This window comes from Paramisgurnus dabryanus, chromosome 19 (genome assembly GCF_030506205.2).
Source record: "Paramisgurnus dabryanus chromosome 19, PD_genome_1.1, whole genome shotgun sequence".
Classification (NCBI taxonomy): domain Eukaryota; kingdom Metazoa; phylum Chordata; class Actinopteri; order Cypriniformes; family Cobitidae; genus Paramisgurnus; species Paramisgurnus dabryanus.
In genome coordinates, this window is record NC_133355.1 from 4,810,095 (window position 1) to 4,824,439 (window position 14,345).

Genomic DNA, 14,345 nt, shown 5'->3' on the forward strand with positions numbered 1-14,345 from the left:
AACTGAGAGAAGTCATAAACAAAGCTTTCACGGGTCTCTGGGAAAATTTGCATAAACAGAAGTGATCTATGGATATTCAGGTAGCGCGAGTAAATCTACGAGACGGAAGCGCGCTCGACATTATTCATTTAATGGAATTTCATGCTCTGCCTCTCTTTCTCTCGTGTCCGATAAGAAATGCTTCCCATATAAGATGAAATATTCACTATGTAAATTGAGAACTAGCGATTGGCGCTCATGTGCTCAATGCACAATCTGCTCAAATGCGCAAATAAATGCAAGTCGTTTGGTTTTGTCTCAACAAATGCAAAATGTCACACACTGCAAAAACATGACTTTCTTACTTAGTATTTTTGTCTTGTTTTCAGTAGAAATATCAAAAAATTCTTAAAACAAGATGTAAGCAAATGACCTAAAAAAATAAGTCTAGTTTTAAGACAAAAAATATCAAATTTAAGTGAATTTGAGCTTAAAACAAGCAAAAAAAAAATCTGTCAATAAGGGTAAGCACATTTTTCTTACATTTTTCTTGAATTTAGTGTTTAAGAAAATTTTTTAGATTTTTGCTTCCCCCATTGGCAGATTCTTTTGCTTGTTTTGTGCACAAAATCACTCACATTTTATATTTTTGGTCTAAAAACTAGACTTATTTTCTTGGGTCGTTTTGCTCATCAAGAAAAAGCATCTTAATTTAAGAATTTTTAGATATTTTTACTGAAAACAAGACAAAAATACTAAGATTTTTTTCTTAAAATCATTTTTCATTTATTCATTTATTCTTGCAAAAAATGACTTTCTTACTTAGTATTTTTGTCTTGTTTTCAGTAGAAATATCTAAAAATTCTTGAATTACGATGCTTTTTCTCGATAAGCAAAATGACCTAAAAAGTTTATAATAAATAAATAAGTCTAGTTTTAAGACAAAAAATATCAAATTTAAGTGAATTTGAGCTTAAAACAAGCAAAAAAAATCTGTCAATAAGGGTAAGCACATTTTTCTTACATTTTTCTTGAATTTAGTGTTTAAGAAAATTTTTTAGATTTTTGCTTACCCCATTGGCAGATTCTTTTGCTTGTTTTGTGCACAAAATCACTTACATTTGATATTTTTGGTCTAAAAACTAGACTTATTTTCTTGGGTCGTTTTTGCTCATCAAGAAAAAGCATCTTAATTTAAGAATTTTTAGATATTTTTACTGAAAACAAGACAAAAATACTAAGATTTTTTTCTTAAAATCATTTTTCATTTATTCATTTATTCTTGCAAAAAATGACTTTCTTACTTAGTATTTTTGTCTTGTTTTCAGTAGAAATATCTAAAAATTCTTGAATTACGATGCTTTTTCTCGATAAGCAAAATGACCTAAAAAGTTTAATAAATAAATAAGTCTAGTTTTAAGACAAAAAATATCAAATGTAAGTGAATTTGTGCTTAAAACAAGCAACATTTTCTGCCAATGGGATGAGAAAAAAAATCTAAAAATAAGATTAATTTTTTCTTAAACACTTAATTTAAGCAAAATTTTCTCACTCCATTGGTAGATAATTTTGCTTGTTTTAAGCACAAATTCACTTAAATTGTATAGTTTTTGTCTACAAACTAGACATATTTTTTTAGGTCATTTTGCTCATCAAGGAAATAAATCTAAATTTAAGAATTTTTGATATTTCTACTGAAAACAAGACAAAAATACGTAAGAAAGAAAGAAAGGCATTTTTTAAGTAAGAAAGGCATTTTTTGCAGTTTAGAGTATTTGTGCATTCATTTAAAAATGTAAAGTGACCTGTAGACCTGTATCTGTGGATTATATTGTAAGATCACAAAACACATTTGATGGGTATATTTCTAGCAATACCAATAATACATTGTATGGGTCAAAATTATCGATTTGTCTTTTATACCAAAAATCATTAGAATATTAAGTAAAGATCATGATCCATGAAGATATAAATTTCCTACCACAAATAAATCAAAACAAGATCTTCCTGCACAAGTTGCTAAAAAACTGAGATTTTTCAAGAGTAATTTTGTTATCTCCCTTACCCAAAAAAGCCTAAAGATTCCCACCTCCACTTGTTTTAGGGTCCACACCCTAACTTCCTTCAAAGCGGAAAAAGTCTCAACAAGGAGAATTTCTATAAGCTGAATAATCGAGGAACATTTTGGAGTGCATGCAATCCCTCAACACAACTTTTATGCAGGTCTGCAAGCCACTGAAGTACTTCAGTGTGATATAGAGTAAAATAGACCGAATGAAACAGCTTAGATGAGGGAAACTGAACCAATATAATCCATATGTCTCAACCATTCAGAAACAAGGCCATATTTTGTGTCAGTTTGAGAAACATTGTGTGGGACATAGGCATTCATAATACAACAAGCAACCATGAACGTGTCAATGCTCAATGAGAAGAGAGACAGTACTCTGTATGTAAATATGAGACTAAACTGAAGTGACAAGCTTTGAGAAAATAAAATATGGTCCGGTAAAATACAGTGCAAGGCATAATGAAATTATATTACAACGCATCCAAGACATTCAAACGGCCCACATGACGCTCGGATGCAATTACTTTACATCAAGGACGAGCAGATCCACCCCCTGTGCCCCAAACACGCTTCCGAAATTTACTTTGGCGTATTGATTTGGAGTAATCTGATCAACCCGTTTTTAAATTGCATAAGAGCCTATTGGCGCTGACCTATGTTAATTCCCAAAGCATGATAAGAAATGTAATCTGATCAACTGACAGATACAGATGTGACTATGTGCAGGTCAGATATACTAACCACGCAGTCTTTCATGGCTGTAAACCTAAAAATTAAAGGTGCACGTGATTGGCTGATAGTTTGAAGAAATCTGCCTTTGTAGCAGATCATCTGAACCCTGATTCATTGTGACAGCTGTACATTTATCATCACGCAGATGTTCCCATCTCTCCCGTGTTTCAGGTACTGCACAGACGCGTTTCGAGACGGCCAGAACGATAGGCAACAGCTGGTGACGATGTCGTTGCTTCTGACCCGAGCGGATCTGAATGGAGACCTCTAAATAAACCTGTCAGATGTGGTTAGATATGGCCACTGCAGGGCACTATGCCAACTTCACCCACCTCTCCATGCCCGCCATCTGTTAAACATGCCACAACCTAACCAAAAGACCTCAGAGACGCACAACATCGAGGGGGCCTGGACAGTGTTCAAATAAGCACCGTGATAGATAAGAGTCAAATGTATTTTCAGCTCTCATTGATAAATTAAAACTTCCACGGGAACAAATAAGGCCATTTTTCACATAATTACAAAGAAAAACAGAAGTAGATCAAGCAGATGAAATGATTTAGGACGGATGCAAAAGGCATTCGCACCACGTACTATTCATAACGACTGACAAATGACTTTAGTGTTGGAAAACTATTCGTTCCATATGAGACTCTGTGGGCTATTGAGTTTACTGTATGTAATTTACTGACATGAAAAATGATGATGATAATAGCAGACGTGTATAATAGTTCACTCGTGCTGTCTAGGCAGAGGAGGAAAATTGCTTAATTAATCTAACAAAAAGATTTCTCTCTTAAAGCTGAAGTGTTTCATTTCTAACAGCATCATCAAACAAAAAATAGTTAAAGTAATTGTTGTTTAACGACAGGTTTCCCAAACACTCCTACAGCGATTTTTGGTCAGTCCCTGTCTTCCATTGTTCAGTTAAACAGTCATACTCAAAACAGACATTACTGCACTGCAAAAAATTATTTTCAAGAAAAAAATTCTTAGTATTGTTGTCTTGTTTTTACGGAGCCCCTAAGGGGACATGGAGTAAAAATTAAATAAAGTTTAGTTTCATGTGCTCACGTGAAACTTTCATGTGCTCACGCAAAACTTTCATGAGCAGAATTGTTTTAAAGTTTAGTTTCGCGTGCTCACATTAAACTATCGCGCGAGCATGTGAAAGTATCGTGCGCGCACATGAAAGCAAAAGTTTCACGTGCACGCGTGATAGTTTCACATGAGCACGCGATAGTTTCACGCGAGCATGTGAAACTAAACTTAAAAAAAAAAATCTGCACATGAAGATTTTGCGTGAGCACATGAAAGTTTCGCGTGAGCACATGAAAGTTTCACGTGAGCACATGAAACTAAACTTTAGATTTTTTTTTACTCCAATGTCACCTTAGGGGTTCGGTATGTTTTCAGTAAAAATATCTAAAAAAAAATTAATAAAGATGCCTTTTCTTGATGAGCAAAACGACCCAAGAAAATAAGTCTAGTTTTTAGACAAAAAATATCAAATTTAAGTGATTTTGTGCATAAAACAAGCAAAAAATTTAGCATTTTTCTTGAATTTAGTGTTTAAGAAAAATTTTCACGATTTTTTTGCTTACCCCATTGGCAGATTGTTTTGCTTGTTTTATGCACAAAATCACTTGAATTTGATATTTTTTGTCTTAAAACTAGACTTATTTTCTTGGGTTGTTTTGCTCATCAAGAAAAGGCAACTTAATTTAAGAATTTTTAGATATTTTTACTAAAAATAAGATACAAATACTAAGAATTTTTTGCTTGAAAATCATTTTTTGCAGTGCACAGCAATGACTGCCAAATCACTTTCTTACTTAGAATTTTTGTCTTGTTTTCAGTAGAAATATCTAAAAATTCTCAAATTAAGATGTTTTTTCTTGATGAGCAAAATGACCTAAGAAAATAAGTCTAGTTTTAAGACAAAAAATATAAAATGTAAGTAAATTTGTGCTTAAAACAAGCAAAAATATCTGCCAATAGGGTGAGAAAAAAAATCTTAAAATAAGTTTTCTTTTTTTCTTAAACACTTAATTTAAGCTACATTTTCCCAGCCCATTGGCAGATATTTTTGCTTGTTTTAAGCACATTTTATATTTTTTTGTCTAAAGACTAGACATATTTTCTTAGGTCATTTTGCTCATCAAGAAAAAAACCATCTTGATTTAAGAATTTTTTGATATTTCTGCTGAAAACAACTCAACCTACTATTTTAACTTTTACCTGAGATAAGTTGACATAACTTATAAAAACAAAAATTTTAATTGTTTAACTTAATTTGTAATGTTGATTTGACAAAAATGCTGCACTTTTTTAATAACATTATTTTTTAACACACTGTCATACTAACCCTGCTCTTGCTATGTGCAATCTGATTTTTTTTACAATATACAGCTAATATTCAGAATATAACAACTGGATGTTTACTTACATATTCACCATAGGTATCCTGTACCACCGGAGGGGGAGGTCTGTACCCGGCTGGGGGTGGAGCTCCTCTCGCTCGCTTTGAGGCCACGCCCCTAGCTCTGCTGGATGGAACCCTGCTGGGAGGAGCTCCTCTGGGCACCGCCCCACGTGGAACGGCAGCATGAGGCGGAGGAACCCCTCCTCTACCCCTGTAGAACAGGATACAGATACTTTAGCTTTTGTCATAAACTTTATTAAAGTATATTAACATACGTAAAAGAGACGGAGAAGCTTAGCTTGTTCTAAAAGTTAAATGGTTCAAATTAGTCCTGTACACAAATTTTTATTGTTTGATAAAAAATACTAGTAGAGCTCAGACAAGAGTATTAAACAATAAAAATGCCCAATTCACCGCACCTTTAACAATTAAATGAATGACAACTGCATCATTGAAATAAAGAAACTTTTTCAGTGTGTTTGTTGTCTGGTTAAGATGAATATCAAGTGACAATTGAGTAAGAAATACTAAAATGTTAAATGCATGCAAAATAGGCTCCTGTCAAACAATATATTACAACATGTTTTAAACTATATAAATATTTTTTTATCTAAAGGGTAATTGCTCAAATTAGTCTTGTACATAAAAATGCATAAAGTGCATTAATTCATTAATTTCTTTACAAGAAAAATGTTAGTTGAATTGTTTGGCATAGATAAATGAGAGCAAGAATAACAGTCAATAAGTTTCATACATACAATCCTTTAAACTTTGTTCAAACATCCCAGAATGCATTTCATGAAGCGTCTAGAGACAATGAGCACAGTGTGCTTAGCTGTAGTCTGGTCAAATGGTTACTACTTTAAATTAAAAATATTAAAAATAAAGAATAAGTAGGCATCTGTTCTGCCTGAATGTGCAAGTGGCAGACAGAAGTGTGCCTAGCATATTTCCAGATATCTTTCACTACATAACAATGTACTGATTATATCCCACACTCTAACAGAAGATTACTTTGACAATCTGATCGAAATTTCCCATCCACCGTGACAAAAATGAGACAGATTTAAGCAAATGACATTTGAGTCAATCCATGTGAGAATACACCTGCCAGTTATACCCCAATAAAACCATCAGAGCAGTTTTATTAAACAGCAAAGAAAAGATGAAATTACGAACTTAATTTGTTTCGTTTAACTGAGCATGTTTTTACGTTGTCTCTCATTGTAGGGGCGTTTGTGTGCATGTCATTATGCTGCAAACAAACCTATCACATATACATAAAAATATATAGTTCATTTATGTTCGCTCTTGATTTGTTTGTGGGTTCTCAACCAAAACTATCTACTAACTTTACTGAATTATTCAATCAATTTGTGCTGCCATTAACAATATAAAACATGCACAACAAGGCCTTGCTGACACACAGGCTATCAATGCAAATAAAAAAGACAAACAGAATAGAAAAGACCATTTAAGTCTAATATTTTTCTTTATTGTCCTTGCAAATAGAGTGAGACAGAAAAATCTATAAAGACAGAGTTGTGTGCGTGCACAGTTTTGCGATAATGGTATCATATATTGCATTGTGACTACAAGATATTAAGTTTACAGTTCCCTTTCAAGGGAACTCGCGCTAGTGATGCTTTGAATGTATATATCAAATTCAACCAATGGTGGGGCGTGATGTAACGGCAAGGTGAAATTGGAGCCAGCAAGTATAAAAGATGACCTACAAAACACCCTCAGTATCTGAAAAATTGCCGAAGACGACTTAGGAGGGATGTAGGAAGTATGGCATGGGAGACGCAGCGTCTCGTTCCCTTCTCAGGGAACAAGGGTTACATACGTAACCCATAACAGCTTTTGTGGACTTTTTTGTCACATTTAAAATATAATTATTTTCTAATTATATTTTGAATGTATTATTTTTTTATGATTTAAATAATAATACAAACAGAAAGGGGCAGGTTCTCAGGCACCCTCCGACCAATCATCTATTTGAAAGGAATTTCATTTACCACCTGCTTTTGTGAGTGGTACATTATTTGCCCAAAACAAATAACAATGAGATTTGTAAATATGACATAGTTTATAATAAGCCTCGTTTTCATAAAAATGGTTAATGGTGAGATGAATGACAACTGCATCATTGAAATAAAGAAACATGCTTTTCAGTGCGTTTATGGTCTGGGTAAGCTGAATTTTAAGTGACGAATGAATAAGAAATGCTAAAATGTTAAATGCGTGATTTTTCTATGCAAAATAGGCACCTGATAGCTCCCGGCGTCGGCGTTCCTCGTGCCCGTGTGCTGCTTTTTCCTCTCGCAGCTGGAACCTTTGCTTCTTCCGAGCCTCCATTTAAATACGTCAGTTCCTGTAGCTGAGCCTGTCTGATTTCATCGTTATAGTCCTATACAATAAACAACACATGAGCATTGGTTAATGAGCTGTAATGTGATGTAATGGTCCACTGAGAAACAATATGGCCATGTAAAACGGATTTGTGTGATATTAACAGAACATTGCGTTAAAAATGTTATGGTCTTTAAGTGGGTTAAACATAAAATGTATAGTTAATACAAATTGTACTGTGTTTGTATCTTTCAGAAAAGTGAATTAGACAAGGTGCAAATTTGAGTTTTTTGACTGAATGCACTTTCCGCATCCCAAGGTCAAAATACGACCGTAGGAACTCTTTAGTCCCATTATCTATAAAACTGTTGAACTGTAAATTACAAAATGAAATAAGCACAGACATACTGGAATTAGAAATTTCTTGATCTCTTCCAGCGCGTGACCCATTCTCGCGTACGCTTCTGCAGGTGGGGCGAAGACCTCGATTAGCACGTGAAGATCCTCATTGAGGTGATGATACTTTGCCTCTCCGCTCTTCCGAAGTTCTTCCTCCTTACAATGGAAATGTAAAGAAATGTGTTACCCTGTCTGTGACACCCAGTCTAGCCTTATAATCTAATGATGGGATTAAGAGCATTTCAATCTTTGTCATGACCTTAGTCATTCAATATTAAAGGGGACATATTATGAAAATCAAATTTTTTCCATGTTTAAGTGCTATTATTTGGTCCCCAGTGCTTTTATCAACTTAGAAAATGTGAAAAAGATCAACCCAGTAGCTTAGTTTTGGTAAACCATAAAAACATGCCATTGAAATGTTGCTCCCTCTGTGATGTCAGAAGGGGATAATACCGCCCCTTAATCTGCACTATCCAACTTCAGTATTGCCATTTAGTGTGGAGATAAACTTATTTACATTTAAAAGGACACACCCAAAACGGCACATTTTTGCACACGTAATAAGTGCCAATTTTAATATGCTATATAATAAATAATCTGTGGTGTATTTTGAGCTAAAAATGTACATATGTGGAGGACACCAAAGATTTATTTACATCTTAAAAAGTATTGTGAAATTTCCCCTTAAAGGATACCAAGGTTAATAAAATCATTTTATGTAGAAAACAGTAAATCAAAAAAAAGCTGCGTTTTCACAAATTTTTATTCATGCTGGGTGCATGCAAGAAATAAATGTTTTTAGTACAATGAAATCAAACCCACAACTTTCTACTGCTTTGCTTTACCACTTAAAATGGTATGAAATAATTGAACATGTAATACATCTTTCTATTATTTTCAGGGGAAAGTTTTTAATTAACTATTTAAAAATGTGTTTTGGCTTTGAATGGTCAAATAATCCCCAACATAGAAATAGCCTGTTTCGTCTGTAATCGTTTCTTAAAATACCACCTCTGAAAAGTCACGTTCAAGCCAGATGTGAATAAACACATAAAATAATTAATAAACCTCATAATCACGGCATGCATATTTAATTCAATTAAAATTATAATTACAAATGCAAATCCATTAACACTTGGCCAGTGAGTCTGGAGGGGAGGGAGGGTGTTGTGTAGTCAGCACTACCACACTATTGCCACAAAACAAAAGGACAATTTAACAAACACAGTGAGGCGGACGCATACTGTAAAAACCACATCAAGGGCCTTAAAAAGGTACTTTGCAGTAGTGAACTATTTTCAAGCTTTTAATGACATCACCTGTCAGACATACTGTACAACTCCCTGCTTAAAGGGGCAGGAATGCTTCCTGCTTTGTTTTAAAAGCCGTGTGAGATTCCTTTACCATAAAGTGGTGAAAAAACTAATTTGGAGTGTCCTCAGCTTCCTCAGATGTCATGCAATTAATCTTGTCTCTTTAAGACAGTCAAATGAGATGCTAATTTCCTTCACACGTCTGCTGTTTGTTGAAAAAGGTCAACACAGTGCAGATGGAGTTATGGACTGATGTGTGCATGCCTGCGTGCATGTTTATAAATGCACATTCAATTTTATTTTGAAATATGACATATTTTTTATAATTTAGGCAGGGCATTCAATAAGAAAAAATATAGGATGGGACCTACAGTAATTGTGTCCATGAGGAATTAAGATGGATTGTCCAAAGAATGGAGCCAAGTGAAAACCAACAATTAAACTTGTCAGAGTTTAAACAGTTTAAAAAAAGCAGAGTTTCTAATGTAGCATTCACACCAGACACGGAAGAGGCGGCAAGCACGAGGGATTTACATGTTTAGTCAATGCAAAGACGTGAATAGGCATCCTGTGGCGCGGTCCGTGCAAATGAGGCGGAACGCGCGCGCGCGTGAGCTGAAAAATCAGAACTTTGGCGAATATTCGCACTGCGTTACCCAATCACGTATTTCTCTAGTAGTGACGTGATTACAGGGAGCAAGCAGAGTCGCAGAAGCCCCTGCCATGACGCGAATTTCCGCATGAATATCTCGAATTTCACGTCAATGAAGCGAGTACACTTAAAATGTATCCAAATACGCACAAAAAACGCGTTTTGCCACCTCTACTGTGGCTAGTGTGAATGCCACATAAGAATTTGGTACTCTATATCCCTTTTTGTTTCAATGATGGTATGCATTAAGCTACATGTAGCATAAATTTTTTGCAAAACCTGATGATCCATGTTGTCTCATCATGGTCTAGTGAGGCCGACCTCACACTACAGGATTTTTAACATCCTGGCCGATTATGTAATCTGGTTGCAGCACACACAGATTTTCTTCTGTCAAATCTGAAACATGGTCACACTTCAAGATTTGATAATAATGGTGCGTCACATATGTGACCCTAGGCCACAAAACCAGTCATAAGTTGCTTAGGTATATTTGTAGCAATTAGGGATGCATAATGATTAATCGCGATTAATCTATAGCAGAATAAACATTTATGTGTGTGAACTGTGTATAATAACTTTGTATAGATAAACGCACATACACATGCATGTATATATTTAAGAAATGTTTATATGTGTATATACATTTGTATATTTATGTATAATTTATATTATATTTAAATATAAATACTTCATATATAAATATATATTTTTTCTTAAAATTATACATGCATGTCTGCCTATTTATACTGTATATGCATAATTATTATACACAGTTCACACACATATGATGTAAAAAAAAAATGTATTCTGCTATAGATTAATCGTCATTAAACTTTATGCATCCCTAGTAGCAATAGCCAACAATATATTGTATGGGTCAAAATTATGCAAAAAATATTTAGGGTATTAAAGATCATGTTACATGAGTTCCTGCTGTAATATATCAAAAACATATTTATTATTAGTAATATGAGTTGCTTAGGACTTCATTTGGATAACTTTAAAGGTGATTATCTCAATATTAAAATTTAAAAATGGCAAGCACTGAGGTAATTATCCTGGATAAAAATCCTAAATATTAAACATGTTTGATATATTCAGGGCAGCCCTAATTTGCTTGTGAGCAGATTGGGAGGTGTAAGATTTGATCTGTAAATGCATAAATTGCATAATATAATCTGAGCTGAATACCATTCTTGAGAGGGGAAAATCAGGTCAAATTCAGGCCAAAAATTCTGCAGTGCAAGCACGCCATAAGCATCTCATTTGCTTTAGTGAAAACAACATTTTTTGAAGAAGTTAACATTATTAAAGAGATAGTTCACCCAAAAATCATTACTCATCCTCATGTTGTTCTAAACCTGTATAAATTTCTTTCTTCTGATGAACACAAAAGAAGATATTTTGATAAATGATGGTAAGCACACAGCTGATTGTAACCATTGACTTCCATAGTAGGAAAACAAATATTAAGGAACTATTTTGATAAATGATGAAGAAGATATTTTAATAAATGATGGTAAGCACCATCATATTTGTTTTTCCTACTATGGAAGTCAATGGTTACAATTAGCTGTGTGCTTACCATGATTTATTAAATCTTCTTTTTGTGTTCAGTCGATATTGATAATTATCATGATAAATGACAAATCTTTATTCCTGTCAAATTTAAAGGCATTTTGCTCATGAATAAAAGTTGTAAAAATCAGACAGTTAATAATGGTTTTAAACTACTTTTTATTCAGAACATGACAAATACAAATACTAAAATCTTGTTGTACTTTTCAGGCATCTGTACTAAAATGTAAATATGTTTGTTGTGAAATGAACATTTTAGCAGCAGGCTACTCTCACTTTAAGACCCAAGACACACTTCTTTAAGTTTTAATATACTGATAAACATCCAGCTGTTTATGTTCACTTAAACAAGAAAGAAAACTTAGTTCAGTGATAACGCGTGTGTTATACATACTATATACGAGCTATACACGCTGATAAATCGATGTCAAAAGCTTTGCGTTGCTGTGTCTCATACAGTATATTCACTGCAGTGGTGGATCTGCTGTTTTTCCTCAGGTTTTCTGAATTTGTGAATGTCCTGTAAATATACTTTCAAAGCTGTGCCGACGTGTGCGCGCGCGAGGTGTACGCTGGAAGAAAGTACAGTATAGTATACTGTACCTATTTTGTCTGCTGTGTTCCGGGCTTTGACGAAACATGTTTGTGCGTCCAACATTAAACAAAATGAAAATGTTTCCACGCATTTGAATTCCGTGATTCTGTCCGCATTATCTGCATCGGGGAAATCATAGGGTCTTAGTTGGTCTTAAATAAATAACTTGCCTCATCTTACTCCTCTCCTTCAAGTCTAACTGACACTGTGATTGTAAACCAAGACCGCATGCGGCATCCGGAAGTGTTTGTCCTGTTTACAATCACTTAGCGAACTGTCATTGCAGTTTTAGCAAGAAATTTTATATCAAGAAAATTATTTAAAATTATCGCCCAGCACTAATCAGAAGAAAGAAATTCATACAAATTTACAACAACATCAGGATGAGAAAATGATGAAAGAATTTTCATTTCTGGGTGCACTATCACTTTAAGGTCACAATTTATTCATTCTGTAGTAGGGGTGGGCGATAAACCGGTAGACAAAATTAACCGGTAGAAATTTGTCAACCGGTAGAGATTTTGGACTATCGTTTCTATCGAGGTTACGTGCCCACGTCACGCTCCTGTGCGTGTGGTCGCGAAAACTTAACGTTTGTACACGTATTTAAGCACTGCAGTTTTAAAACAAGTTATTTTAAGCCATTGAAACACAGACAACAGATCTGTATGCGTGCGTTCTTTCTGTGTGTCAGGAGCGGACAAGTCGCGCAACCGCTGCTCTTTCTGTCTGTGAGGAGCGCGCAAGTCACGCGACCTCTGCTTATTAAGCTCGTGAGCATTTTTCCCGCTTTATTGGCCTTAAATACACATATGCGTCAAAATTCCCGTCTTTGCAAGCATCATCATAAACACGACCAGTAAGGTCTTAAGAGAAAGTAAACAGCTAAAAGAGAAAGCGCATGTGTAACAGTGTATTGGATCCGGACTTTGGTCTTAAAGGGGAAGTTACCTAATTTTGCTCCTGTCTGTCACTCGTGTTAATCAAACAGCATTGAGAAAAAAATCTCTCACTGCTCCTGATTAAATCACTTTTCTACCTTAAATAAAAATATATATATAGGCCAATACATACATGCATAATTATTTATTATCATTCTTATTGACTGTGTATCTTCAGAGAGCTTGAGTTTTGTTTGTTTTTATCTTCTTTCTATGCTTGTATATGTTTTTTGTGAGAATTATGAACATTTCTATGGTATTAAAGATTTAAACCTTATTAAAACATAAAAAACTCTACCGTGATACATATCGTTATCATGATATAAAATTAATCCTATCGTGATAGAAGATTTTGGTCATATCGCCCACCCCTATTCTGTAGTAATAATGTAACCTATTAAATATTTATTTTTTTCTTTTAAGTCATAACTTGACATTTTATTTCACATTTTAAAAGCCATATTTTTATTGTGGTCTTAAATTTTTTGTACCATCCCATATATAGTATATTTCAAACTTTTCCCCCAAATCATCTTCTGGGTTTTGGGTTTGTACTTTATGTTTACTGTCAATGATGTTTGGTAAATTCTGTAAAATTTGCTTCTGCAAAGGTAATGATTTGCTTTAAGCAAATCTCTGCTCTCTGCTGCAGGGCAACATCACAGAAGAAACTCAGAAAGTGAGCGGCCCAGCAGACGGGTGAGGAAATCAGAATACAACCAATTTACAGAGCATGACTCTCTCTCTCTCTCTCTCTCTCTCTCTCTCTCTCTCTCTCTCTCTCTCTCCCACAAAGAAATGTGTTCACCAAACTCTGACAGGACCGTAGCAGTGCAGCAGTCAATAACAACATGGCCAATTAGTAGATAAAACCTTCCAGAACATCCTAAGTTTTGTAGCAGGTGTCTGAAGGGAAAAGATTACTCATGTAAACAGTCAATAGAATTTGCGAGCGTGCTAATACATGCACACATCTATGACCGGCAGAAGAGCTGTTCAAAAACATCCCGAAACCAACTACACACACATAATCGGCTCTTTTGATTTTTTTTAGTCACACTTTGCAATAAGGTTTATATTTAACTTACTGTAGATTTAAATTTATGTTATTTACTGGCAAAAGTTTGTTCAAAGTTAAATGAACATTAACAATCTTTATATTTACAGAATAAAACAGCCTCATGCAAAGCATTCTGGGAACCAAAATCTGAAAAAAAAACGAAAAAGGTTGATGAGGATTTCTGGTTCCCAGAATGCTTTGCATGAGGCTTTTATTTTATACTTTTATTCTGTAAAGAC

General features: G+C 34.4%; 1 protein-coding gene across 4 annotated transcripts in view; it reads right to left on the minus strand.

Annotated features, from left to right (window-relative positions):
* khdrbs3 (KH domain containing, RNA binding, signal transduction associated 3) overlaps positions 1–14,345 on the minus strand; it is a 453,020-nt gene that overhangs the window by 58,261 nt on the left and 380,414 nt on the right. For all 4 annotated transcript variants that reach the window (XR_010543904.1, XM_065285842.2, XM_065285851.2 and 1 more), the window contains exons 4-6: positions 7,971–8,117; positions 7,481–7,620; positions 5,232–5,418 (exon numbers count right to left, since the gene is read on the minus strand). Coding sequence is in view for 3 of the 4 variants with exons in the window: in XM_065285842.2 (XP_065141914.1) it covers positions 5,232–5,418; positions 7,481–7,620; positions 7,971–8,117 (474 nt within the window). In the remaining variant the exon portion in view is untranslated. The remainder of the gene's footprint in view (positions 1–5,231; positions 5,419–7,480; positions 7,621–7,970; positions 8,118–14,345) is intronic.